The sequence below is a fragment of the Mirounga angustirostris genome, unplaced genomic scaffold (assembly GCF_029215605.1).
Source record: "Mirounga angustirostris isolate CCGP_5_RB_7025 unplaced genomic scaffold, mMirAng1.0.hap1 SCAF_14, whole genome shotgun sequence".
In the NCBI taxonomy this organism is placed as follows: domain Eukaryota; kingdom Metazoa; phylum Chordata; class Mammalia; order Carnivora; family Phocidae; genus Mirounga; species Mirounga angustirostris.
The window spans coordinates 15,264,533-15,292,405 of NW_026991722.1; the positions used below are offsets into that span (position 1 = coordinate 15,264,533).

General features: G+C 37.3%; 1 protein-coding gene across 1 annotated transcript in view; it reads right to left on the minus strand.

Annotated features, from left to right (window-relative positions):
* Positions 1-10,219: 10,219 nt before the first annotated feature.
* LOC123853227 (glutamate decarboxylase 1-like) overlaps positions 10,220-27,873 on the minus strand; it is a 54,248-nt gene continuing 36,594 nt past the window's right edge. Inside the window, 8 exon segments of the mRNA XM_045887936.1 lie at positions 10,220-10,393; positions 13,350-13,439; positions 15,060-15,167; positions 20,304-20,453; positions 24,875-24,953; positions 25,056-25,120; positions 26,072-26,188; positions 26,705-26,759. Of these exon segments, the coding sequence (XP_045743892.1) occupies positions 10,220-10,393; positions 13,350-13,439; positions 15,060-15,167; positions 20,304-20,453; positions 24,875-24,953; positions 25,056-25,120; positions 26,072-26,188; positions 26,705-26,759 (838 nt within the window).

A 27,873-nucleotide genomic window follows, 5' to 3' on the forward strand; every position in this document is an offset into this window, starting at 1 on the left:
GCCTACGGAGCAGTACGTTGCACTATCATTTTTTATTAGTTACATCATCCTATGAAACACGTAATTTCTGGAGAACCACAGTCTGTGGCTCTTTTACCACAGCTCTGTTGTCATGGCAACAAATGTAAAAGACCCACTGAGGGTTCAGGGATCAGTCATTTGAAATTAAGGAGAGAAACTTGATATCAACTTCTCTGTTTTCCCTTCCCCAAGCAGAATCACTCAGAAGCCCACTATACAGGATCCTATTCAATTCCTATTTCTCCCAAATTCTTGTGACTCACTGTTATTTTCATACTTCAGATCTTCTGCCAAAGTAGAAATTTGTCATGTGGCTCGAGTTGTGAAATATAGGCTCTTTTAATTTTGCTTTTTGTGTTACACAGTTCTGTGGGATTTGACAAAGGCATGGAGTAATGTATCCATTGCTGTTGTCATGACCCAGAATAGTTCCATGGCCCCCAAATTCCCTCATGCTGCCCCTTTAGAGACAAGCCCTCCCCCAGCCTTCAGCGTATGGAGCCACTCATTTGATCTCTTGTCTCCATAATTCTGCCTTTTTCAAAATTCATATGTAACTTCTTTCACTCAGCAAAATGGATTTGAGCGTCATCTGTGTTACTAACAGAACCAAGAGTTCGTTTCTCCTTCTTGCTGTGAGTGTACAATGGAGTAGTAGGTACCACAGTCTGTCCATCTACTGGTTGAAGGGAATTTGGGTGGTTTCTAGGGTTTTGTTTTTTGTTTTTTTGTGAAATAAAGAAATAAAGCTGTTATAAATAAACATTTGCATGCAGGATTTCTAAAAATATAAGTTTTTATGCCTGTAAGATAAATACCTAGGAATGGAATTTGCTAGATCTTATGGTGAGTCTGTGTTTCACTTTATACAAAAAAGTCCGTGTTTTCCAGCATGCCTGCTCTATTTTGCATTCCCAGAACAATCTCTGAGAGTTACAGTCAGTCTACATCCTTGTCTTGCACAAGTAGGACAAGTAATGCAGAAAACAGAAAGATCCCGAACAGGTTTAAGGAAAGGGCCAAAAAACAAAAATTGTGGTATATCTTGTTATGTTGCAATTCTCCTAGGGAGTCCAGCATCCCTAACATAGTGTGGGGAAAGCAGCGGAAATTTTCCAAGTTCCATGGGGTCTGTGTGAGTGCTGAATGGTTACAAGAATACAGAACTGTGGAGTTACCAATAACTGAAGTTATGTCAGGGTGAGGGCATGAAACTTACTTGCCAATGCAAGACAGAGGAAGCCAAATGGAATGGAATGAGCAGTAGAGTACAGCATATCAATTATTTCCCCATAGCAGCATAATATAATATTTCTACCCCTAACTAAGACCACCTCCAGAACAAATTAAAGCAGAAGGAAATTTGTCCTAGCCTAAGCCCTGTCTCACAATACTCAACTAGGAAGTCTCTTATCTTTCATGGTCTTGGAGTTAGGAGGTGAAAGGTAAGCATAAAATGAAAAGAAAAATGATACAAAATTATTCTTCTCACATAAGAGAAAAACAAAACCACAGAAATGTTCTTCACGTTGGAAATCAAGGAAGAAGTACAGACCAAATTTAACAAAGCTATTAAACAACCGTATATAGCTAGCATTTTCACATTTTCGTCATCCTATTTCCTGGGGGCATTTAACTTTTCGATACAGTTATTGTAGCAAAAATCCAGAACTGTTGAATTATCATAATAAGTCATCTGTTCCAAGGAAATTTTAATTTATCACACAGCTACCGAATGTACTTGCTATAATTATACAAAAATCACTCCATAGGATTTGAGAGGGGCTGAGTAATGTTGATTTTCAAAATTATCCATAAGTCACTGAAATAGAGTGCACATGGTAAAGTTAATGTGTTGAGTGAAGTTGTTGCACTTTTAATTATGCTAATTATTTCCTGAGATATGTGATCAGGCAAAGGGAATTAACATAAACTATGAATTGTGTCATACCTCTAGCTCTTGACTAAGCCAAGGATAATTTGGATATGGCTTCACTTCTATTTCTATTTACCTTTAAATAATTTGACAAATGGGAATAAGGGAGCTGAGACTTGGAAATACTGTGTTTACTATCTGTGAAAGATTAACTGTGGCATGAAATATTCCCAAGGGACTGCAGTGGTAAAATGCTCCCAGACAGGACTGCAGGGTTGCCAAGAGAAAATCTGAAATCATGGGTCAGTTCCAAGTACAAGCTCCAAATACATGAGAGGTCTCTGCAGCCAAGATTATATGGTCTGCCTGGGAATACAAGACCAACCTCAGCAAATGCAACATTGATTATTTTGATCCAAGTGTGTTGCTTGCTGTCTCAAAAATCCCTGAGTCTCACATGAAAAGATGTTCAACATCACTCATCATCGGGGAAATACAAATCAAAACTATGATGAGCTACCACCTCACAACTGTCAGAATGGCTGCAATTAACAACACGACAAACAACAGGTGTTGGAGAGGATGCAGAGAAAGGGGAACCCTTGCACACTGTTGGTGGGAATGCAAACTGGTGCAGCCACTCTGGAAAACAGTATGGAGGTTCCTTGAAAAGTTAAAAATAAAACTACCCTATGATCCAGTAATTGCACTGCTAGATGTTTACCCAAAGGATACAAAAATAAAGGTTTGAAGGGGTACATACAGCCCAATGTTTATAGCAGCAATGTCCACAATAGCCAAACAATGGAAAGAACCCAAATGTCCATTGACTGATGAATGGATAAAGAAGATGTGGTATATTTAAGAAACAAAACAGATGAACATATTGGGAGGGGAAAGAGAAAGGAGGTAAAGGGAAGCAAACCGTAAGAGACTCTTATTAAGGAGGGCACCTGTTGTGATGAGCACTGGATGTTCTATGTAAGTGATGAATCACTGAATTCTACTCCTGAAACCAATATTGCATTGTATGTTAACTAACTAGAATTTAGATAGAAATTTTTGGAACAAGAAATAAAAAATTTTAAATTGGTGAATAAGAAAAAAAATAATCCCTAAGTCTCTCATAAATATCTCATATATCTCTTTATATTGGTAAACACTGGGAGTAGGATTCTCAAAAACAGCTTTTATTCTTGCTGTTATCTCGGACAGGTGGACTCTAAGCTCACGGCACATCCTAACTCACCTTGGATCAAGAATAACTCAGGGCTAGGGATGCCTGGGTGGCTCAGTCGGTTAAGAAGAACTCAGGGCTGAAATTCTGGTAAATTTCTTTCCCAGATAAGGATATACCTCTTCCTTCTAGATTAATGTTACATTTTCTGATAAAGTCTGGTCATTTTATCAGAAAGGTGGTGTTCTTGGCACCTAGGAAATAAAATGATAGAACCAGAGTAAAAGTGTTTCCGTTTCGGGGGTGTTGTCGAATTATCTGAAATACCTTTCACTCAAGTAGCAGATTCATGATCTTTACATCTTTCTTCTTTCAACAGTTGAGATCATACTTTTCTTGATCCTGCCATCTGCCAAATTCCTCCCGAGGCTTCCAGGCCCAGCTACAGACTGTTCCACATCGTGCCTTTCACACACGTTTTGCACATGGAAATGCAGCGTGGCAAACTAGAAAGAATCTGAGTTTTGAAACAGAACAGTGAGTTTGAAACCTACCTAAAAGACTAAACAAACAAATAAACAAGAACACTCGTAAAGCTGGTGTTTCTGGTATTAATATTAACATGTATTAGGGGCTTCTTACATTCCAGGCACATTTCAAGTATGTAACATATGCCAAGTAATCCATGTAATTCTCATACAACCTGTGAGGAAGTACTACCAGTGTTTAGTAGAGAGATGAGGAGAGTGAATACCGAAAAAGCAGGGAACTAGCCCGATTTGCCTTGCTCGTAAGGGACAGAGCTAGGATTTGATCCTGGGAAGCCTGGTTCCAGCATCCATGCTCTTAACCTCTTCGTTATACTCTTTATTTTCACAGTTTGTGACGGTGCCTTCTTTAGAAAACAATCAGCTAAAATAAAGTAAGTTATGCCAACGCGATTTTAAACTGGAAAACAGCTATCAAAGATTAGGTATTATCATTACCTATTATCACACTTACATCTGTTGTTTTTCATTTGCATAGAGTTGATACACAATGTTACGTTAGTGTCAGATGTACAGCTTAGTGATTCCATACGTTCCTGTTATGCTCTGCTCACCACCAGTGTAGCTACCATCTGTCCCCATATGTCCTATCTTGCTATTATAATATCATTGACTGTATTCCTTATGCTGTGCTTTTTGTTCCCATGACTTATTCATTCCCTAACGGGAAACCTGTATCTCTGACTTTCCTTCACGAATTTCGCCCAACCCTTAGCCCCATTCTCTCTGGCAACTACCAATTTATTCTCTGTATTTATAGATCTGATTCTGCTTTTTGTTTTATCCATTTAGTGCTTTGTTTTGTTTAGATTCCACATATTAGTGAAATCACATGGTATTTGCCTTTCTCAGTCTGACTTATTTCAATTAGCATAATACCCTCTAGGTCCATCCTTGTTGTTTCAAACGGCACAATCTCATCTTTTCTATGGCTACATAATATTCCACTGTGATTATACCCTACATCTTCCTTATCCATTCATCCATTGGTGGACCCTTAAGTTGCTTCCATATCTTAGCTATTGTAAATATGCTTCAGTAAATATAGAGGTGTATATATCTTTTGAAATTAATGTTTTCTGTTTCTTTGGGTAAATACCCAACAGTGGAATTATTGGATCATATGATATTTCTATTTTTACCTTTTTTAAGTAACCTCCGCAGTATAACAGTAAAGATACTGTTTTCCACAGTATCTTTACCAATTTACATCCCCACCAACAGTGTACAAGGTTCCTTTTCCTCCACATCCTTGCCAACACTTGTTGTTGCTTATTTTTTTTATTTTAGCTATTCTGACAGGTAAGGTGGTATCTCATTATGGTTTTGATTTGATTTCCCTGACAATGAATGATGTTGAGTATCTTGTCATGTGTCTGCTGGCCATCTGTATGTCTTCTTTGGAAAAATGTCTATTCAGGTCCTCTGCCCATTTTTTAATTGGATTGTTTGTTTTTTTGGTGTTGAGTTGTATAAGTTCTTTATATGTTTTGAATAGAAACTCCTTATCAGATATATCATTTGCAAATATCTTCTCCCATTCAGTAGGTTGCCTTTTTGTTTTGTTGATGGTTTCCTTTGCTGTACAAAAACTACTTATTTTGATGTAGTCCGATAGGACTTTCGTAACGCAGTTTACCAGTGATTTGTAGGACCCAGTTTAATTATTTGTTTTTATCAAAGTAAAAATAGCAAAAATATTCATGGCCTTTCAAGGAATCGTAGCCTAAGGTTCTGCTAGAATTTATTGACCAAAGGTAATTTAATTATTTTATAATTAAAAACATAGTAAGGTTTGCAACTAGATGTACTAAAATTACTTTTTTTAAAGATTTTATTTATTTATTTGTCAGAAAGAGAGAGCACAAGCATGGGCGGTGGAAGGCAGAGGGAGAAGCAGGCTCCCTGCTGAGCAAGGAGCCGGATGCAGGACTTGATCCCAGGACCCTGGGATCATGACCTGAGCTAAAGGCAGATGCTTAACCGACTGAGCCACCCAAGCATCCCTCAAAATTACTTTCTCAAGAAAATTAAAAGTTATTTTTAGCAGGAGATGTCAGAATATTGCATGGAAGTTGGGAGAGGATAAGACTGTGAAATATCCTTTGAGGTGCAGAATTGAAGGCATATCCATGTTCTTTATAAATGGTTCATTAATTTGGGAGTATATGGATATGACTTAATGGGATATCTATTATTTCTATATATAGTTTAAATAACATCAGCATAGCTGCTATCATCATTGTATCAAGGAAGCTTCTTGCAAAATTGTTTTCTAGGGTGAGAGGACAGTCCATGTGGGAATGAAGATGAGAAAGATTTAATGTCCATCAACTACTGTATTTGTAAAAAAGGAAAACTATGAGGGGGACCTAGAGATAAGACCTCACATGAGACTGGGGGAATAAATTCCAATATTCTTATAAAATATTTGTTGAATTTGTACTCACATTTCATACTGGAGGGTTTGGCCCAAGAAAAAGACTCAGGAGGAGGTACCCTGGGTTGAACCTTGCAGAATAGGTACACTTTTGATGGAAAGAACCGGGTCTCATTACAATGAAAGTGAATGAGGAAGGTGCCAAGTAGAGCACAGACACTTGGGGGTTGGTATTCCTGAACCCTTGATGTGGGCTGGGGGTTAAGAGTCTGACAAACAGCCCACGAGGAAAAGCAAGGGACTGGTTGGTCAAAATGAACATTAAAAGCTGTGACCTGGATAGAGGACTGATGTCAAAGTCAGACATTTGAGGGGGGAGGGGTGGAAAAAACCCCAAAACCTTGACCCTTCAATCAAAGGGAGTAATAGGACCAACTGAGCTGAGACAAAAGCCAGACAGAAAACCGAAGAATGCAAGGATATAGAGTAATGTGATTCAGCAAAAGAGAGATTGTTTATAATTAATATAGGGCCTTAGTGGCTTTTCCCTGTTCCAGGCCCACACCTGTAGGGCTGCACTGGAAATATTTAAGACTTAACTACACCAGAGTCTTCAAATATTCCTTATCAGTCTCTTGGGTAAAAGATAAGCATTGAGATAATACAAGGGATCCAACTGTTAAATCAGACTCAAACAAACCAGAGATCTTATCCAGTACAAAGCCTTAGTAAGACTCTCGAGGATAGAGGTGATTATGAAGCAGAAAGTAGGAAGAGGTATGGAATTATCCAGTGGTTTCCCAGATTCTTTTGTGCTGGTTCAGGATGCTCTGTGACCTGCATTAACACATAGAGTCTCTAAGTAATGTATGATTACACAGAAGGGAGCTCATTCAATCATGAAACATCTCCACTTTATACGCCAATAGTTACATAGTTTAAGTGATATTTTCCACAGCGCTAAACCCTCTGAATTCATAAATTCCAGTTTACTTACTATATGCAAGCTAAATAGACCATGACATTGTGCAAACAAGGCTCTCCCTTTTGGATTTCTGTGCTACTAAAATCTAAGCTGTCTCTCAAGCTAGAAACTAAACAGCAGGCTCTTTCAACTTTTCTCTTCCAGATACATTTTGGTAATTTGACTTCCTAAATAGCTCTTAATTCCCTATTGGTTGGCACTACTAGGCCCTTATCCTTCCTTGGCTTATTGCAAGCCAATATTGGTAATATTCTTTTAAGAATTTCATGTTAAACTAAATCTCTTAGCAGCAAGAAAGGGGACTTTCTATAGAATTTCTGTAAGTTATGGAAGGCAAACTCACACATTATTTCATGCAATTCAAGGCTAATGCCAGACGCTTGTTTGAGAGAACATAGCCATGGGAAAAATGGTTAAGTGTTCTGTGGCTAAGATAATTTTGATTGACCAGTAAATAAAAAATAATCCAAGGTCAAGGAGGTAAGGGGTGACATAGGTTAATGAATATTATCCTTTAATTTAAATGTCACAAATTTTCAACCTTGTGTAAAAAAGGTATCCAAATAATTGAAAATGTTGCATACCTCAAAATAATAGAACAATTCTTATTAGGTTCATTGCTATTAACAGGGCACCATTGAAAAACGCAGATTGTAGATTTCTGGAAATGCTACAAAAAATATTTGCTTAATCCATAGAATCGATATTAGAAGAAAGCACTGTTCTAACCTGTTTCTATAACCCACATAATATGCACATTATATTGAAGTAGTATTATGATTTACTATATTCTTATTTCCAAGTGTTTTTTAAGAAATAACACGAGTACCCACAATTGTGAATATAGGGACAAAGAAACTTGAGGTGCACTTTTGAAAAGGAAATGTTTAATATCTCTTTGATAACCTTTATGTAATGATAGGTAATCATGCATAATGCATAGGGAAGAAACAGATTTATGTTTCTAAGCCTGACAAACCCGATCACATTTGGAACAAACCCTCCAGTCTAGAACATTAATTCTTATCAAGGGATACATTGCACTTAGATAATTAAACTGCCATTCCCTATATCTCACAAAGACACAGCCTATCAAAATCTGTAGCATAATCAATTTTATGTCTCCTCTGAGGAAAACTTTGGAACTGAAATGTCTTATTTATTTGGTAGAAAAACAATTGAAAAGAATCTCTATCCCAATTCATGTGTTTTTCTTTCTAAAATATAGAAGTTCTTACACATTTAACTTGAATGAATGCAACATAGCTTGGAAAACAGAAGGGTACAATGTCCTCTGCAGTAAAGAAACATGACAATATCAGATTGTAACCCTGAATGATTAATAAAGATAAAGCCAATGTTATGGGACTTTATTTTTACTTGGTATATATTTTTAAGTCTCTGGTTCTATTTGGCATACTAAAAAATGAAACATGCAACACTAACATTAATTATGCACCGAGTCTATACACAGTCAACGCTATAGGTCTCTTCCAGCTTCTTCTTTGTCTATTGGGGGAAAGTAAATTGTCAACAGGCTATAAAGAAGAAGTTACATATACTCTATGTTAAATTTTTTCCCTCTTTATATTTTTCTCTAGATTCAACCCTATGTTTCCCTCCACTTTTCCCAGTACGTGATATTAAGTTTTAAGTTTTCAGATTCCTTTGAAGTTACAGAATCATTTGATTTTTTTCTATATCGAGAAAATATCTTTTTATTTTTCCAGCTTGATTATGATATAAATGACAAAATTGTAAGATATTAAAAGTGTACATCATGATGGTTTGATACATGCATACATTGTAAAAGAAAAAACTGACACAGTTTAAAAAAAAATTTAACATAACTATTTTATTCTAACAAAAACCTGTAGCATGGGCATCATTATTATTCCTGTTTCAGAGAAGAGCAAAGAGAACTACTTAAGTCAAGTGATTTGACAAATGGCTCAACTGGTAGGTAGTGAATGTTAATTACAGCAGATATTTGGCAGATTCTTCGTCATGCACACTTGAGAAGAAACCATCCTAAGCTTCAAATTTAGGTTTCATTACTTATCAGCAGCATGATGTTAAACACATTATTTAAACTCTTTAAATCTTCATCTTCTCATTCGTGAAATGGAGATAATAAATCACTTAAATCACAGCATTAATAGAGAACTGAATGAGACTGTGCAAGCTGAAATACTTAGCATACCATCTGATATACAGTAAGTGCTCAATTAATGTTAGCTATTATCTCCAAAGTGGAGCTGGAAAACGCTAATGATATCATCAATATGGAGCCACCTGATTCCACTTTATAAAATATGGCTGAAAAACTTTTGGAGAACTGTAAAAGATGTCGCCGCAGTTGATCTTTAGAGACATTAAAAATGGTGTTGCAGAGGGGCGCCTGGGTGGCTCAGCCAGTTGAGCGGCTGCCTTCAGCTCAGGTCATGGTCCCAGGGTCCTGGGATCGAGCCCCGCATCGGGCTCCCTGCTCAGCGGAGAGCCTGCTTCTCCCTCTGCCTCTGCCTGCCACTCTGCCTACTTGTGCTCTCTATCTCTCTGTCAAATAAATTAATAAAATCTTAAAAAAAATGGTGTTGCAGAAAAAAATGAATTAAATTCTTGCATAGAAACATGGTAGACCCACAGTCCCTTCTAAATACAAAGGCAAGGTTCAAAAGGGAGATGTCAGACCCTGTCATTCCTGTCTCTCTGCTCCAAAATACAGAACACTTTATTCCATCCGATCTGTTTGAAAAGGAGAAACATGCTGTGTCTGATTTTATTTTTTACAGAGACAGAATACTACCATGTGATATTGAAAATGATTTCAATTCAGGAAGTCTTTATTCAGTTAATTCCAACATGTAAATATATGCCAAGTTACTGAATGCCCACAGTGGAACTTCTTCCTTTACAAAAATCCTCTAATGGAGGGATTTTTATCTTTCTGACTCTCTGGTGTACTCTGAACACACCAAGAAAAGTAGCTGACATTTAACAGATTTTCAATAATTTTGATCAAATTAATGAAAATAACAAATACATGACTGAACTTGAACTTATTTATCTTCAGTGAACCGGCTTCCCTTTCATCATCTTACATAGCAAAGGATAAAAGAGAATCATAAGTTCTAAAAGAGGATACCACTTACAGTATTCCTCTCTTGTTATCTTCAGCAGCAGATTTTTTTAAGTTGTTGTTCACACTTGTATTCAAGCTCATACTGAAGTCTCATAAATCCTTTCCAAGCCTTTCAATTTCATCAATAAGGTAGTCAACATCTGCTCGCCTTGTGGCAGGGTTAGAAAAAACCATTTGAAAAAAATTTACTTTGTCCCCACATGGCTGGTAGCTTATCATGGCTGTGCCTTCCTTCACCATCTGTGCTTTAATCTTCGAAGCAATCTGTATGTAAATGTAAATATTATTAAAAGGTAATTTTACAAGTATAATGCTCTCCCACATTCTAGATGGCTACATAACTATCATTAGTTCGGAGTAAATAGCAGGCAATTTAAAACTATCAGGGATAATTTTTAAGAAGAGGCTGAGTACAGGAAAAAAAAAATAACACCCATCATGCTCTATATTCCTATGGTAGCTCTCATTACTTCACAATGACCAGATGCATAAAATAAGATAAATGTGCTAGAATGCATTAAAGAAGGTTGTATGACATCTTGCTTATATTTATATGGCAATTGAAATAGAAGTATCTGAGAAAGAGGTGAAAGGAAATAGGAAATGGAAAAATGGCATATTTTGGTATTATAACTTTCATTATTTGAATTATTGTACTACATCTTGAGTTTTTCTACAAGGTCACTGTTTTGCAGCAAAACAGTTTCTTAGTAAATTTCCCAGAAACAAATCCCGCCTGTGTAATCATCCTGAATGGCTCTTCCAGCAACAACACACCCATGACACTGGGTCACATTAGTACCTTCTCGGGTATTATCAGCAGGGCAAAGTGGCGCGGACACTCAGGAAAGCCAGAAGAGGGCATTCTAGAACCCCTCAACCTGCTCCTCTTCTCAAAACTTCTGCTTCTGCACACAGCTCACTTTTAGAAAGCTGCAGATGCTACCCATGACTTAACTTCCCCCTAAGGCTTATGTAATGGTTGTGTAGAAGCCAATATATATTTATCTCCCTTCTAGTCGGGCATTTCACATAGTGTCCTTCCCTAGCTAATATTTTAGTTAATCAAGATGATCATAAAATAATAGATACTAGTTATTGCCTGCAATATTTTAAGGAATTGTTTCATGGTCTTTCCCTTGCCTTCCATCCAGGAACATGTCCCTAAGAGGGACAGTTCTCTGGTACATGAGCTGTGTGTACCTCGGGGGCCAGCTTGCAAGTCTGTGTAAATACGTGCCTCACTAGCTCTCAGCTGGTAGTAAGTGCCCTGGTGGAAGACCACACTTATAGATTTAGAAAACTAGGAAGAGTTTCACTTAAAACTTACCTCAAACCATGAAATATTTTAACAAGTCATATTATGAGAAGCAAAAAGCAAAACAAAACAATCTTTATTTTCACTTAGGACTTACAAGCCCAGTGAGTTTTTTTTTTTTTTAAGATTATTTATTTATTTATTTGAGAGAGAGAGAATGAGAGACAGATAGCAAGAGAGGGAAGAGGGTCAGAGGGAGAAGCAGACCCCCCGCTGAGCAGGGAGCCCGATGCGGGACTCGATCCCAGGACTCCAGGATCATGACCTGAGCTGAAGGCAGTCTCTTAACCAACTGAGCCACCCAGGCGCCCGCCCAGTGAGATTTTGATGATTGAAAAAGCTGAAGCTCTTGATCACTGGTATCAGAGAGTTTGTGTTCAGTGCGTGCTAGGACACCCCACATTACCCAACATAAGTAGTTATGATGTTGGCTTAACTCAAAGTAAAATGTGTATCTGTGATGCATGCTTAAGATTGGTAAAAAACTTACAATAAATATATGTGATAAATTACATATAATGGTGGTGATCCTCTTTATTTTAACATATATCATTAAGGTAAAGACAAAATATCCCCCTTGCTATGATATTCATTTGGATTTTTTTTCAGTATTATTGTTTATTGTTCTCTAATAAAATCTCACATTCTTGCTCAGATGATCTTTTTTTTTTATTCTTATGTTAATCCCCATACATTACATCATTAGTTTTAGATGAAGTGTTCCATGATTCATTGTTTGTGCATAACACCCAGTGCTCCATGCAGAATGTGCCCTCCTCAATACCCACCACCAGGCCAACCCATCCTCCCACCCCCCTCCCCTCTAGAACCCTCAGTTTGTTTTTCAGAGTCAATTGTCTCTCATGGTTCGTCTCCCCCTCCGGTTTCCCCTCTTCATTCTTCCCCTCCTGCTATCTTCTTTTTTTTTTTTCTTAACATATATTGCATTATTTGTTTCAGAGGTACAGATCTGAGATTCAACAGTCCTGCACAATTCACAGCGCTTACCAGAGCACATACCCTCCCCAGTGTCTATCACCCAGTCACCCCATCCCTCCCACCCCACCTCCCACTCCTGCAACCCTCAGTTTGTTTCCTGCAATTAAGAATTCCTCATATCAGTGAGATCATATGATACATGTCTTTCTCTGTTTGACTTATTTCACTCAACATAATACCCTCCAGTTCCATCCACGTCGTTGCAACGACGTGCTCAGATGATCTTTTGATAAGTATTTCAAATTTTGTAACACTTCTCCAACTACCTCTTCTATTGCTGTTAAGAATTGTGATGATTGGGCGCCTGGGTGGCTCAGTCGTTAAGCGTCTGCCTTCGGCTCAGGTCATGATCCCAGGGTCCTGGGATCGAGTCCCACATCGGGCTCCCTCCTCGAGGGGAAGCCTGCTTCTCCCTCTCCCACTCCCACTGCTTGTGTTCCTGCTCTCGCTATCTCTGTCTCTGTCAAATAAATAAATAAAATCTTAAAAAAAAAAAAAGAATTGTGATGATTTATATTCTTGTCTTCTCTCCTACTAAGCTTTCTTAGCCAATTTAGGACTGGGATTCTGTCTAATTTATTCTATACCTTTAACTCTTATTGGAACACCTGATATACATTAATTGATGAATGGCTTAAGCAAAGAGTAGGAAACTCAGCATATTGCATATTAAACACTCAGTAAATATTTTTCAATTATATAAATTATGACTGGATTAATTTGCAAAATGACTGACATGTTGAGATTGAGCTCATCTCTATACAAGTATTAAATTAATGGCTTAGGGCCACATGACCACCATGTACTAGCCAATCAAACTAACCAGACAGACACATTATTTAAAAGGCAATATTGAAATTAAAAACAACACACACACACACACACACACACATATACACTTACCTTTTGGAATTCTTGATCTCTTTCAAAACCTTTTGTCATATGTTTAAGTCTTGGTGGAAAATACCAGAAGCAGACATTGGTGAACTCAGGCTAAATCAAACATAAAAAGTTTACAAGTATCCTTAAAACCCTACCTAATTCCTTAAGTATTTCAGAGGTATTTTAATGAATTTGATTGTTAATATGTTTAAAAATAGTTTTTAAGGACCTAATACACATCAGACCCTGGGCACAGAGACAACAGAAATGGTCACTGTCCTCACAGAGTTCCCAGTTTGGCCTAGGCTCTTGTTGTCTTTCTCGAAAACCTCTCCTAACACAATTCTTGATGATTTTCCTATCTATGCAGGTCATCCTCAATGTGCTCTGGGCTATCAGTTCCCTCAGAGATCTTCAGCCGCCCATTCCATGACCATTCCTCAAAATATTTTAAACAATAATGCTAGTTCCAGTTTCATATTTGAGAAAGGTCATTTGGGTTGAAATATGGACAATGGATTAGAGGAGAGAACAAGTGGAGAGAGAAGAATATTAGATATTAGAATATTAGGCTATGATAGTAAGGCAGGAAAGAATGGAGAGGACTTCACTAAAGCAGTGGCTGTGGGTACGGATCGGAGGGTTTACACTTCCAAAACCCTCAACAGATATAATTAACCTCTCTCTGAATTCACCTTGAAATAACCTCTGAAAGGTTATTTCAAGGTGGATTCAAGCTTTCTGGTTTCAGTGACTAGATGTCTTTTACATAGATAAAAAGTGTAAGAGAACTTTACTTAAATTTAAGCTCATTTCGGAGAGGAAAATAAACTAGTAGAGGATATGCAGTATTTAAAAAAAGACAGACTTTTGGGCACCTGGGTGGCTCAGTTGGTTAAGCGTCTGACTCTCAATTTCAGCTCAGGTCTTGATCTCAGGGTCGTGAGATCCAGCCCCATGTGGGGCTCCACACTGGGTGTGGAGCCTGCTTAAGATTCTCTCTCTCTCTCTCTCTGCCCCTTCCCTTCCTCTCTCTCTCTCTTAAAAAAAAAATAAATAAATAAATTATATTTTAAAAAAAGACTTCTTTACTTCTAGTTTCCACTTAAGATTGCAAGAGACTCACAAAAATTAAGATAATAATACAGTCAGAGGAAAACAATTTCAAAGACAGACAAAGCACATTTTTTTCCTAACAGTTGTTCTTATTAGCATGGTTTCATGCCATTGGGTGGTTGACTGGGACTTGGAGAGGAAAGTGGACAGAATGCTGGCAAAAATCTCAATTTTTTTCATTAATATCTACTTAGTGGCTTAATAATGATCTACTAAAGATTATCATAATTTGAAGTCCACCTTCTCCTATGATCTACTGTCCAGAAACCCAGCTGCATAGTATAACATACAAGAAAAAAGCAAGTACAATTAAATTACTCTTATTCTGTGCCAGAGAAATCAGAAAAGCAATTGTAACCAAGTAGTTTTAATTGTCTTAAAAATGAAAATATTGAATATAATCATCAGATAAAAGTCTTTTGGACCCTTGGCATATAAGACATAAAACTTAAATGAAACAGGTTTTAAAACCTAAGTGATTTGCATTTAGATAAGATAAAAATATTTATGATATTGCTAAGTATACTTTTAAAATTATCTCAGGTAAAATTCAGGTAAGAATTCTCAGCAAAGTATAAACCAATTAAATTATAAAAAAAAAAAAAAAGTCCTTACCTCTGCATCAAACACAAGCTTAAAGTTCTCTTTTTTCTTCAAAACCTTATAGAAGTATTTTGCAAGTTCCATGTATCTGTTGATCTGTGCCTCAAAACCACGGGTTCCCTATAATAAAAAAAAAAAATCAAAATAAAGTTCCCATTCAAAAGTAAGTTCCTTTAATTTAAATGTACTTATTTAAATAATGTGATTATTATCTTACTACTAGTAGGTGTTCTCCATTATTACTTCATTTTTATTTCCAGATCCTTATCCCACTTTGATCCCTACTGTCTGTGAACTTAAGGCCAATTACTTAGGCTTCCATACTGCAGGGCCTAGATCTACACATGTTCTCTAAATATTTTGACATGTAATTTTCATCTGTCTAGTATGTAGAGCAAATTTTTTAAAATTACATGTAATGTTATGAGGAGTGGGAGAAATACTACAAATAAAGCTCTTGGCATATTTGCCAGCAGAATGTATTTAAAAATTAACAACCATTGAGCTTCTGCTACATCACAGGCATGCAGTTCAGTACTTGAATCACATGGTTAAATTTACTTTTAGAAGAGCCCTAAAAGGTGGGCAACTGAGACACAGAAGCACTGTCCAGTCTGTGTCTCCACCTACCTTCTTTCCCTTGATGATTTCTACTTGTCTCGTGGTACTAAGCACTATACAGGGGGTGATTTTCCCACACCCTGTTTTCATTTGAGACCTTCTCTCTGAATCTCAGACTTATACACTAAACTACTTATTCAACTCTCCACTGAGATGACTAATGAACATCTCAAAATGGCATGTCCAAGACTCAACTCCTGATCTTTCTACACAAACTTGGTTCTCCCACAGTCTTTCCAATGTTAATAATGTATCAATTTGATCTTCTAGTTGCTAAAGACCAAACCTTAAAGCTCTCCTATCCTTGAACTTCTGCTTTTTCTCCTAGTCCACATCTAACATTTTGGTAAATTTCATTAGGGTTACCTTCAAAATGTAATTAGAATCTAATATTCCTTAACCTGTCCACTGCCACTCTGCCGGCCCAGTCACTCTCTCCCCATTATTGAAATTGCCTCCTAACTGATCTCTTTGCTTCTGTCCATACACCTGTAACCCAAGCTGTGGGTATGTATTCACAGTTATGCTAGGCTTTACAACCACATGAAGTGGTATGTTAGTGGATTCTCAATACATAAGCCTTTGTAATCAGAGCTGGCTTCATGGGCATGCCACCTGCATGGTCACGCAGGCCTTATACTCAGAAGGGATTTGTGTTTAATTTAATTCTCTGCCATTGCTGTCCTGAAATTCTTTAAAATTTTGCCTTGGGCTTGTGTTTGTAGGTAAAGTGAATAAGTGTCCCTAATGAGACTGTGGATCATGCATGTGAGCTAAGGAGATACAGGCAACTTCCATGTCTTGCCACCCTATTCACACACAGCATTTGCAATGTTCAATGAACACGGAATTCCACTGGCCCTGTCATATGTGGGAGCTCCGTGACTCTCCATGCAAGTACAGGTGAACATAACTGAGCAAGCAGGGATGGTAAGAGCCCTAAGAGACCACACTTTATGCTCAAACCAGAACTTGTTCCCAACAGAATTTGTTTCCTTCACTCCTTATCCTTTTCAGTGAATTCAGTATCTTTCTCCACAGGAAGTATATATGTATATTTTGTGTAATATTTATAATATGTATATTTTATATGTACACATATATAATATATGTAAAAAATTTAATTATATGAATATGTGGTTAGAACCAACAACTCTCACAATTTTGAACAAACATTCATTTGGAAAAGGCATTGTTAGTATTTGAAATGCTTAAGAATATGAATGATTCAATATCAATGGACTGATTTCTTGTGATAACCACATTATCATCTGATATTATGCCAGAAATTTTTCTTTGAGGGCAATCTGGTTCGGGGGAAGTTATAAACAGTTAAAAAGGGAAGGAGAAAAGTTATTAGAAATTTATTGATGAAGAATGTACCTACTTTCAATTCTGACAAAATGAGGCCAAGGATCATTGAAGTGATTACCATAGAATTTACTACTTTCCAGGAATTTTCCATATAGAACTTTTGGTGGCATTCATGCATATTGGATTGGCATTTAAAAATATCAAGGTATGTGTCCATATTGCAAATGCATCTTTAAGCTCTGTGAAAAAAAATCTACAAAGGTTGAATATTATAGACAATAGCACTTATAGTTAAAGCTTTAATTGGCCCCCGTTAGCCCATGTTCTCCAAAAAGCAGACATCACGATGAGATTAAAGGTGCCAGGATTTTAGTGGTGGAAGTAGCTTGTTGGAAGAGATTAGGAGGAGTTGGTTAGATTGCGAGAAGAAGTCAGACCCTAAGTGAAGGGGAAAGGGGGCCTAAGTGGGGTGAGCTCCCTAGACTACCATGAAGTCTGAGGAAAATACAGAAAGGCCACTGGGGGGCCTCACACCAAGTCAGCTGTCAGAAGAGCCTTATGCCTCTCAGGAAGGGGAATGCCTTAGAATCCTAGACTCAGTCACTGGCTGGGAGAAAACTTTGGGAAAGAGCCCCGGGGCAAATGTAATTATGAATTTAAGAGAAGCAGATGGGGCTTTTGGACAATTAAACTCCCTATAGCATTCTCATGGCCAAAACAGATTCATTTTAAGAACCCAAAAGCAGTCCAACCCATGTAGAAAAATCCATGTAAAAGGAAGCTTTTGTGTTATATTTGCTTTTGCATGTATAGTCGGTGTTTGTAGCATCTTATATTAGTATATGATTTTCTCCTTATTTTTATAACCTATCAGTATTTTATGTAATTGATTTTATTTATAAGAAATATGAATTTCATTAACAGTGGCTCCTCTTTCTACCATCAATGAAGTACACATTGTGTAATTAGAGCAAAGGAGGACAAAATAGAATTTTTCTTTTTTTTTTTTAAAGATTTTATTTATTTATTTGACACAGAGAGAGATAGCGACAGCAGGAACACAAGCAGGGGGAGTGGGAGAGGGAGAGCAGGCTTCCTGCTGAGCAGGGAGCCCGATGCGGGGCTCGATCCCAGGACCCCAGGATCATGACCTGATCCGAAGGCAGACGCTTAACGACTGAGCCACCCAGGTGCCCCCAAAATAGAATTTTTCAAACTTGCAAGTCAACTCCTCCCTTTCGAACCTGCTATGGATATTTCCCGAACTTGATTTCCAGTGTGAGTCATGTTTTTTTTAATGGGAAAAGCATTTGCATTCCAGTGTATACTGAGTTTTTATGTAATCATCTGCACCCACTGAAAGGGTATTAAATTTTTCTTATCTCCCCAGGAGTCAAATGCTTTTCAAAAGAAGATACTTTAGCATTCAGGAGTAAACATGAGCTCTCTCCTTCCCTCTCTCTCCCTCAGAGTGGGTGTGCCAGCTCAAGTACAAGATTCCAGTTTCCGAAATGCAGGCTCCCTGTCCTGTGGTAGAAATCTCCTTTGCACACATAGGTGATGTGACATGGCCTCACCGTGTTGCCTGAGGGGGAACCGGGGTATGGGAAACTGACACTGAGATATTCTCTAAGTAAATAGGTGATCTTCCTCTGATTCGGAAACCTTATGTTTATAGGAAAGATGAAGTAAATAAATATAGATACTAAATATTCAGTGGTCACATCTGTTTTATAGAAGGCCAAACAAGGTGGCCCAAGTACACAATTCTTTGACAGTCTAGCTTAATCCAGGCCAAACGTGCTTATCTGTGCCTTTTAAACTGCAGGTCATAGGCCATTGGTGAATAATAGAACCAGTTAAGTGGGTCATACCAGCTTTTCTTTCAAGGAGAAAGAGTAGAATAGAAAATATTAGAGAATTTCATATTATAAGGTGTTTTCCTGAAACTTTTGTTTTAATTGTGTGTGTGTATCTATTATTGGGCCACAAGAAATTTATTTCTTACTGTGGATTGCATTAAAAAAGGTTAAATGCCACTCCTTTATTGTATAAAATAACAGATGAGCTATATGATGCTTTTCATAATCACTTACATATATAATTTCTTTTATAAATGTTTTGATACATATTGAGCATTTATGAGTTCAAGGATAAACCTGTTGACAAGTATCTAGGTGTATATACTCATTTAAGGAAAGTGAAGGTATATGCAGTGACTGACAGCTAAGCTTTAGCAGAACCAGCAACCTCTTATAGAATTCAGGAGGTCCATGAGAATATTTACATAAGTAAAATCTGTACAGAATCAAACTGAGGGATATTTGGATTATCAGTGTCTGAGAGATCTACACAAAATTTTGAGCTTTGTGTTTGCAAAAATTTGAACTTAGAATATTTTTTCAAGCAAGTTTAACAAAATTTCCAAACTGGATATTTAAAAATCTTCAGGAAAAGAACTTAGACAATGCATATCTTTGAATGGTGAAAGTTATTAGTGAAACTCCAAGATGAACTAATGGCTGATTGTCTTCCTGAGTAACTGATATTCTTGTATCAGAACGTTGACTATACATCAGGTTGTTGCTGGGTGACTTCTATGAAAAGTGGTGTCTCTGGTTTTGTGGTAATAGATTTCTAACAACAACAACAACAAAAAGACGTCAAATTAAATAGCAGTGTCGGTAATACATTATAGATGGTGTTAGTTCATGTCAAAGCTTTCATCTACACAGAACCCAATGTCCATCTTTCTATAGAGGACTGGGGATGGAGTGATAGAAACAGCTTCTAAAAGCATGCCAATTATTTAAGTTAAAACTTATAAATAAGGGGCAGGCGAAGGGTATAGAACATATCCTGCTTTGTCATAATCTTTGGAGAGAACATCTGCTGATCTTGACTCCAAGGTAGATTGCACATCCATGTAATAAATAAGGGTTCACATCTGAGAATCTATGTTGACTTTATGTCTACTTGACTATTAACAATTCCAATGAGTAGGAGGGAAAAAACAGTTTTTTTAAAAAAGTTGCAGACAAGTTTAAATTCTTAACAGATTTTTATTCCTACAGTTTGGTAGAGTATATAGCAACAGTGGGACATGCCAAATTTTTTTCCACCTCAGTTGGAATTTAGACCTGAGAAGCCAAGCTTGTCATCTGTAATTAGAAATATAGTGGTTTTCTTGAGAGATGTTTAGGAAAATAATGAGACTAAAACTTTGGAAAAGACACCAAAATAGAACTCTAAAAAAATGGAATAGTCTATACTCTTTATCCAAATGAAGAGGACCTAATAAAAGGGATGACAACTTCCTACCTTTGCTTTCCACATTAACCATAGCTTAAAGATATCAACATGTCGGCCACACTGAATAGTTTTATCTCCAGTGTCAAAGTCTACATCGTAGAGTTCATCTGGCTGGAAAAGATATCCAGCTCGCATCTGGTTGCATGCTTCCAGAAGACCCTAAAGAAGGAATAATATATCTACATGCAGATTATATACATTTCAATAAGAAACCACCATTATTTATTTCAATTAACTTAGCATTTCTACTTTACATACACTTTTTTTCGGTTACCTTCATTTATTTTATTTTTTTAAATTGTATAAAGTTTTGCATTTTAATTCCGGGATAGTTAACATACAGTGTTATATTACTTTTGGGTGTATAATCTAGTGATTCAACAATTCTGTATGCTATTCAGTGCATGCACTTTTAAAGAGAATTTTATCTTATATAAAAATATGTTACTTTTCTAGGATTTTAATACATCCAGTTGTTCTTTGGGCTTATCTGGAACAACAGATGGTATAATTGGATTAACACAATTTCTATATTTTTCTTTAACTTTTCTCAAAGTCCTTGAAGTTTTGCTGCTCTTTTGAATCACTTGCTACAATATATTGAAGTTAATGAGCACTGAGGGCCTCGTTCACTTGAACTAAACTATCCCATGAATCAGCCATTCAGGTGCCAGTTAGCAAAGTGCTCTGAGAGTCACAGTAGGTAGAGAATAAAGTAACCCATTCATTTAATTTTGTGCTTCTCACATAAAAGATGTTGAAAGAATGGAGAAATATTTGCTTTGGATGGTTAAGAAGAAATGTTTCCCATCACCCAGTTAAAGAGAGACTTTTCTCAAAGGGTGTGTGCAGAGAGAGCACAACCAAGGCTAAATCCGTGTGCACAGACGGGGTACCGTTTAAATATACATCAAGCATAACTTTTGTACAAGAAGCAAATAACAATATTATGTGTTTAGTATCAACTGGCCGCTTCACAAATAGTATATCATTTGAGCCTCACAGAAAACTCATAGCAGAGGTACTATTGTTCTAGCATTTTTGTAGACTGAGGAAATGGTTACTTTAACATATTGAGCAATCTTCAAGGTCACATAACCAAACAGTGATCAATCTGGGATCTGACAGAAGGGTAGTTTGTCTTGGAGTTTGTGGAAACCCAACTTCCAAGCAAAAATCTCACACTCCTTTGTTTAGGATAGGCTGTGGATCTAGGCAAAGGAGCACAATGTGGTGGTAAGAATTGAAGTATTTAGGGGAAAAGGAATAGAAATGATACCTTGAAAAGAGTGCCTTATGTATCTATATGTTAGGACTCCTCTTTACACATGTAAATATTTTCTTTAGTTTACTTCAAACTCCCTTTTAATGTTATGTTAGACAAGAGCTGGAGACTATTTAAAATACTTTAAAACAGTATAATGTATGGGGATTAATATAATAATAAAAAAAAGAAGAAAAAAAAAGAAAACAGTATAATCAGTGTAAGTTTTATCTACTCTCCTGATGTGATGAGTAAGCTACAGTTAGTCATATTTACCCCCAATCTGTTGCGCACTGTGCGGGGGCCGGGGATTTGTGGTGAGCAAGGGTGGAAATGCTCTGCCCCACGGACCTTACAACCTGGGCTTCAGGAGGTTGGGTGGGTTGGACACTAAACCAAATATGGCATATGTGAATGTGAAATTGTACCCAGGTTAAATGCTATGAAGGAGTTTCACAGTGTTGGGATATTCCACTCTAAGGATCAAGGATTTTTCCCTTAGTTTGAAAGTCTAGGAAGACTTCTGGGTAAAAGTCATTTTCGAGTTCAGTATGAGCTAAACTAGAAAGATGCTGGGGGAAGGTGTGGGAGACAAAATGGAGCCAGACCCTGATAGGCAGAAGGAGAAACTCCTGCGAAGGTCATAGGGGACAAGCTGCATGATTCCTTGGAAGTAAGGGCAGGTCAAGGGATATCAAGGGCAGAAAGCAAAAGGAAGCACAAGATGAATGGGAGAGCCGAGAAGGGTATGGGCTGTACCTCCCAGGCTTTGTAGGCCATGTCAGGGATTTTAATCCCCATCCTAAAAGCAATGAGAAGCCACTGAATGGGTTTCAATTTTGCATTATGAAAAAGTCCTTCTGGTTGAAAGAGATTGACATGATTAGCACTTCATTTCAAAAACACACAGTATAGGGTGCCTTGGGTGGCTCAGTCGTTGAGCGTCTGCCTTCGGCTCAGGTCATGGTCTCAGGGTCCTGGGATCGAGCCCCGCATCGGGCTCCCTGCTCAGGGGAGAGCCTGCTTCTCCCTCTCCCACTCCCCCTGCTTGTGTTCCCTCTCTCACTGTGTCTCTCTCTGTCAAATAAATAAATAAAATCTTTAAAAAAACAAAAACAAAACACACGGCACTTCCTTTCCCTTAAACAATTAAAGACATTTAAAATAGTTTTAATTGTATTTTAGGTACAGTTACAGCAAAATATATATACTTATAGTGCCTATATGTGCCTTTTCAGCATCAAAAAATATATTCATCAAATACTGAATATACTTGGTTTAAACTGCTCATTAAGGCATGAGTTAAAATGGTCTAATGTGCAACCTTAGGCATTCAGATGGTTGAATAGATAAAGATCAAATGTTCCTCTTAATTTAAGGCTACAGCACAATAGGCTTATTTTCCAGAGTGACCCTAAAACTAGTGAAAGCTTTAGTAGTTTGGGGGTTCTGTTCTCCCTCCATTGATCATCTATCTGTCTTTAAGAAAAGATAAAAAAGAAGTATAAAACAAGAAAACAGAAACTTAACTTCTTTGAGGAACACATGATATGTGATAACAATAAAATGTACTATTTCAACGTACTCACTATGGATGAAGAAATCAGGGAAGACTGCAAAACATTTGTTTTTGAGTCTTAAACATAAAGATATCAGAAATCTGAACGTTGAGGACAGACCTGTTAGCAACAGGAAGAGGGAACAAACCCAGAAGCTTCTTAAAGAAAACAAATGTAGTCAAACTATAATTTCCAGATATTGGACACACAGGAGAGGACAGGAAGGAGTAGCCTATTAACCTGCAGGCTTCAAACACAAGGCAGCTGCCCTTTTATTGATGGGATATTGAAGGAATATGGCCGCCATGTGGCCAACTTCACAGTCTGAAGCAGAGCTAAAAGTTCCAGCCTGCATCGCTGAGAATGGCCTAGGCTAAGAGAGAATAAAGACTCTTTCAGGAGAGACAAAGTGGGCACTGAGTACTCAGGAGTGAGTTTCTTAAATTCCACATATAAGTGAAATCACATGGCATTTATCTTTCTCTGACTGACTTATTTTGCTTAAGCAAGATACCGTCTAGCTCCATCCACATTGTGGCAAATGGCAAGATTTCATTTTTATGGCTGAAAGAGAGAGGCAAACCAAGAAACACACTCTTAACCCTAGAGAACAAACTGATGGTTACCAGAGGGGAGGTGGTGGGAGGGATGGGGGAAATAGGTGATGGGGATTAAGGAGGGCACTTATGATAAGCACAATATATTGTACACCTGAAACTAATATTACACTGTATGTTAACTACACTAGAATTTAAATACTATTTAAAAATAATTAAAATAAATTTTTTTAAAAAAGAGTAAGTTAAGGCAATTTGTAGTAAGAACACCGACACTTTATTTTTATATCCAAACTCTTTAGATTGCTGGTGAGTAAGAGAGAAAGAAAATAAAGCTGTAACTGATACTACATAAAATGCATTTGCATTTCTGACAATGACATGGAGATAAGAATTCCTAAGTTGAACTTCATCATTGTATCCCTCCTTGGAGGAGATCATGGGCTTATCTCTCTGTGTAGCATTGCGTTTATTATTGATGGAGATAAAATACACAAATGAATAAGCATATAATAATTTCATACAACACATAAATTTGTGCTTTCTATGCTAAAAATATATTGCAGTTACTCAGTTATCTACACTTAAAATAAGCGACATTGGGGCGCCTGGGTGGCTCAGTTGGTTAGGCGACTGCCTTCGGATCAGGTCATGATCCTGGAGTCCCGGGATCGAGTCCCACATCAGGCTCCCTGCTCAGCAGGGAGTCTGCTTCTCCCTCTGACCCTCCTCCCTCTCATGCTCTCTGTCTCTCATTCTCTCTCTCGCAAATAAAAATAAAAAATCTTAAAAAAATAAAATAAAATAAGCGACATTTTTGGCCCTACACTCTGAAATAACAAATGGCCTGTGGGCCAAATTTGATCCCTAAGAGACATTTTGTTCGTTCATGGTGTTTTAATAAGTGGGGCATGAATGATCAGGTTTTTTATAGACCTCATCACCGCCCACTGTGTCATCCCAGATCTTATCCACACATGGAGTTACCATCTGTGCTTACAGTCATTTGGTTTTGTGGCACTTCAATGACCCAGTGGCTACTTAAAGATCAAGGGGGAAGGATCAGCTTAGGAGGGCAAATTGTCCTTCACTGTGCTAATTCAATGAGGCCATAATTATTTTGATTTTTAACATTCACAACGAAGCTAGTCTTTACCAAGACATCCATCACAGCACTACTTAAAAATAGAAATCATTTACTTTGTCCCGGATCAAGATAGCAGAGCACTGAAGGGGGACACCCATGAGTTTATGTGGATTCCAGGTCACAGAGTTGGTCCTAGGTGACAAAACAGTTCCAATCAGTGCTCACAGTCTAATGAAAGAGAACAGAAGCCTAAACAGGTAATTTTGCTTTCACAAGCAATGGCGCAGGTCTTACCTTTCAATGCCACTGAGTTTATGGGAGTGGTTTCTGGACAGCAACAATTCACCTCCCCAGGCTGCCTACAGGTACAAAAGATATGTGTTCTTCTATTAATTCTTTCTTTTTAAATAGCATCGGCCACTTTTTCCCATGTTAAATTATTTCAAAATTTGATGAAGCTTTAATTGCTGTGTTAGATAATTATAAACTTCGCTATCATTATACTACTTATAAGAACAATGCATTTTAAAATTTCCTCCTCTGAATTCTCATTGCCTATTCGTGACACGGTAAAGTTTTAGGTTTCTAATTAATTTTGTATAATTTCCAGAGACAGATAAAAAAGTTGGCATCAAATTTGGCAATACCACAGAAAAATTAGCATCTCTCCCATGTTGTATAATTTTAAATTTGTCTAACTCTTACCAAAGCTGAAGAAAGTTTTGCCCAAAGTCATTGTACTAAATTAACAGCATCAAAAATTGTGATTTCCTTAATAGGTATTAATTTTAAAATGTTTATTAGAGTAATGGGCTAAATCTTCTTTTGATTTATAATCAGGTTTAAGGGGCATCTGGGTGGCTCAGTTGGTTAAGCGCTTGATTCTTGATTTTGGCTCAGGTCATGATCTCAGGGTCCTGGGATTGAGCCCCGCATCAGGCTCTGAGCTCAGCGTAGAGTCAGCTTGAGATTTTCTTCCTCTCCCTCTAACCCTTCCCCTGCTCTCACGAGAGTGCTCTCTCTCAAATAAATAAAAATAAATAAATAGATAAATAAAATCAGATTTAACTTTCGTCAAATTTATTTTCTAAATTGTTGGTTAAAGAGAGGTTTGGGCTCTTTTAAAATACTTGATACATTTGTAGCTCTTTCCAGGCTAATATATTAAGTCTATTTTATTCATTATAAAAATTAGTTTCCAGAGAAACTTTCACCTGGCCTGCAATGTCAATGAAGCGATTTTAAGGACTGCTCATAGGATACATTTTTTAAAGGGGAAGTTATGAGTCAGACTAAAGGAGGTGACTTACGTCCACGTGCATCCAGAGGCTGTGTGTCTCACAAATATCAGCGATGTCGTGGAGAGGGTCGCAGGCCCCGAACACTGTGGCGCCGGCTGTGGATGTGACACAGGAAGGGGTCTGGCCCTGGTGATGACACAAGCTGAGTTGTGGGCACAGTCTCAGGAGGTGCACAGGAACAGTCCTGTCACTTCACCACTGCACTCCTGGGCACCAGGAAGCTGGATGACTTGGACACGAACACTAAGTACCTAATAATTTCAAATATTCTGAAGTACCTCCAGGACTGGAAGAAGTAGCATAACCATAACAGGAACTCATATCACTGCCTCTGAGTTTCAGTTATTATATTTCTCTCCAAATTTATTTTCGCAAAATAATACCACAAAAATGGAGATGACCAAATTCCTTTATGTAGTCCATGTCCTGATGACTTTTCATTGGATATCTGACAGAAAATTATGAGAGAAATACTGCAATGTTAACTTAATTATTTCAGTTTAATTTTATAAGGAATTTCTCACACTTAGGGATTATTTTATTTCTCTTAGCAATTACCTTACCAGTTGTTTTTCACTAATGAAAATAGGTAAAGAAAATAAAAATGAATTTATGTGTTAAGTATGGAGCTATAGAACATACCTTTGTTTTAACTTGTAATATATTTTTCTCTAACTCATCTGGAATCATCTTTCCCCTTAAAAATACAAATACACATTGATTTATCATGAGTGAATATGCATACCAATTCTACCAATGAGAAGAATAAATGATATGCAAGACTAAAAAAAATTAGTTTTTAGTGTCTCCCTAAGGCATTTTTATGTGTGTAAACACATATTAGGTAAATGTTCAGTTCCCAAAAACCAATGGTAAATATCATGTTGAATTAAAGAATGTTTAGTGTGCTATTCGGTCATCTTAAAATTTGTATTACTTACGCTTTCTAAGAAAGACACAGAATTATAATCTTTCTTTCAAGTGATTAAACTTCAATTTATTTTATTTTATTTTTTAAAGATATTATTTGTTTATTTATTTATTTATTTGTCAGAGAGAGAGAGCACAAGCAGGGAGAGCAGCAGGCAGAGGAGAGGGAGAAGCAGGCTCCCCAATGAGCAAGGAGCCCCATGCGGGACTCAATCCCAGGACCCTGAGGTCATGACCTGAGCCAAACAAAGGCAGACGCTTAACTGACTGAGCCATCCAGACATCCCTAAACTTCAATTTAAAGTAAAGACCTCTTCTCTGGCATATACCCTCACCATGACCCTGGCTGTAACCCTGAACCTAACCCTAGATCTGGGGGGGGGGAAAAGGAGAAGATATGGTATATATACACAATGGACTATTACTCAGGCATATAAAAGAATGAAATCCTACCATTTGCAAAGACATGGATGGAGCTAGAGGGTATTATGCTAAGCAAAATAAGTCAGTCAGAGAAAGACAAATACCATATGATTTCACTCATATGTGGAATTTAGGAAACAAAACAAATGAGCAAATGGGGAGAGAGGCAAACCATGAAACAGACTTTCAACTCTAGAGAACAAACAGGTGGTTACCAGAGGAGAGGTGGGTGGGAGATGGATGAAATAGGTGATGAGGAGTAAGGTGGGTACTAGGCATGAGGAGCACTGGGTGCTGTATGGAACTGTTGAACCACTATATTGTACACCTAAAACTAGTATCACATTGTATGTTAAGTAACTGGAATTTAAATAAAAACTTAAAAAATAAAAAGTAAAAGCCTCTTGACATCAAGGTATAAAAATCAGGTATCCAATTGCAGAGGGAGGAAAAAGGGT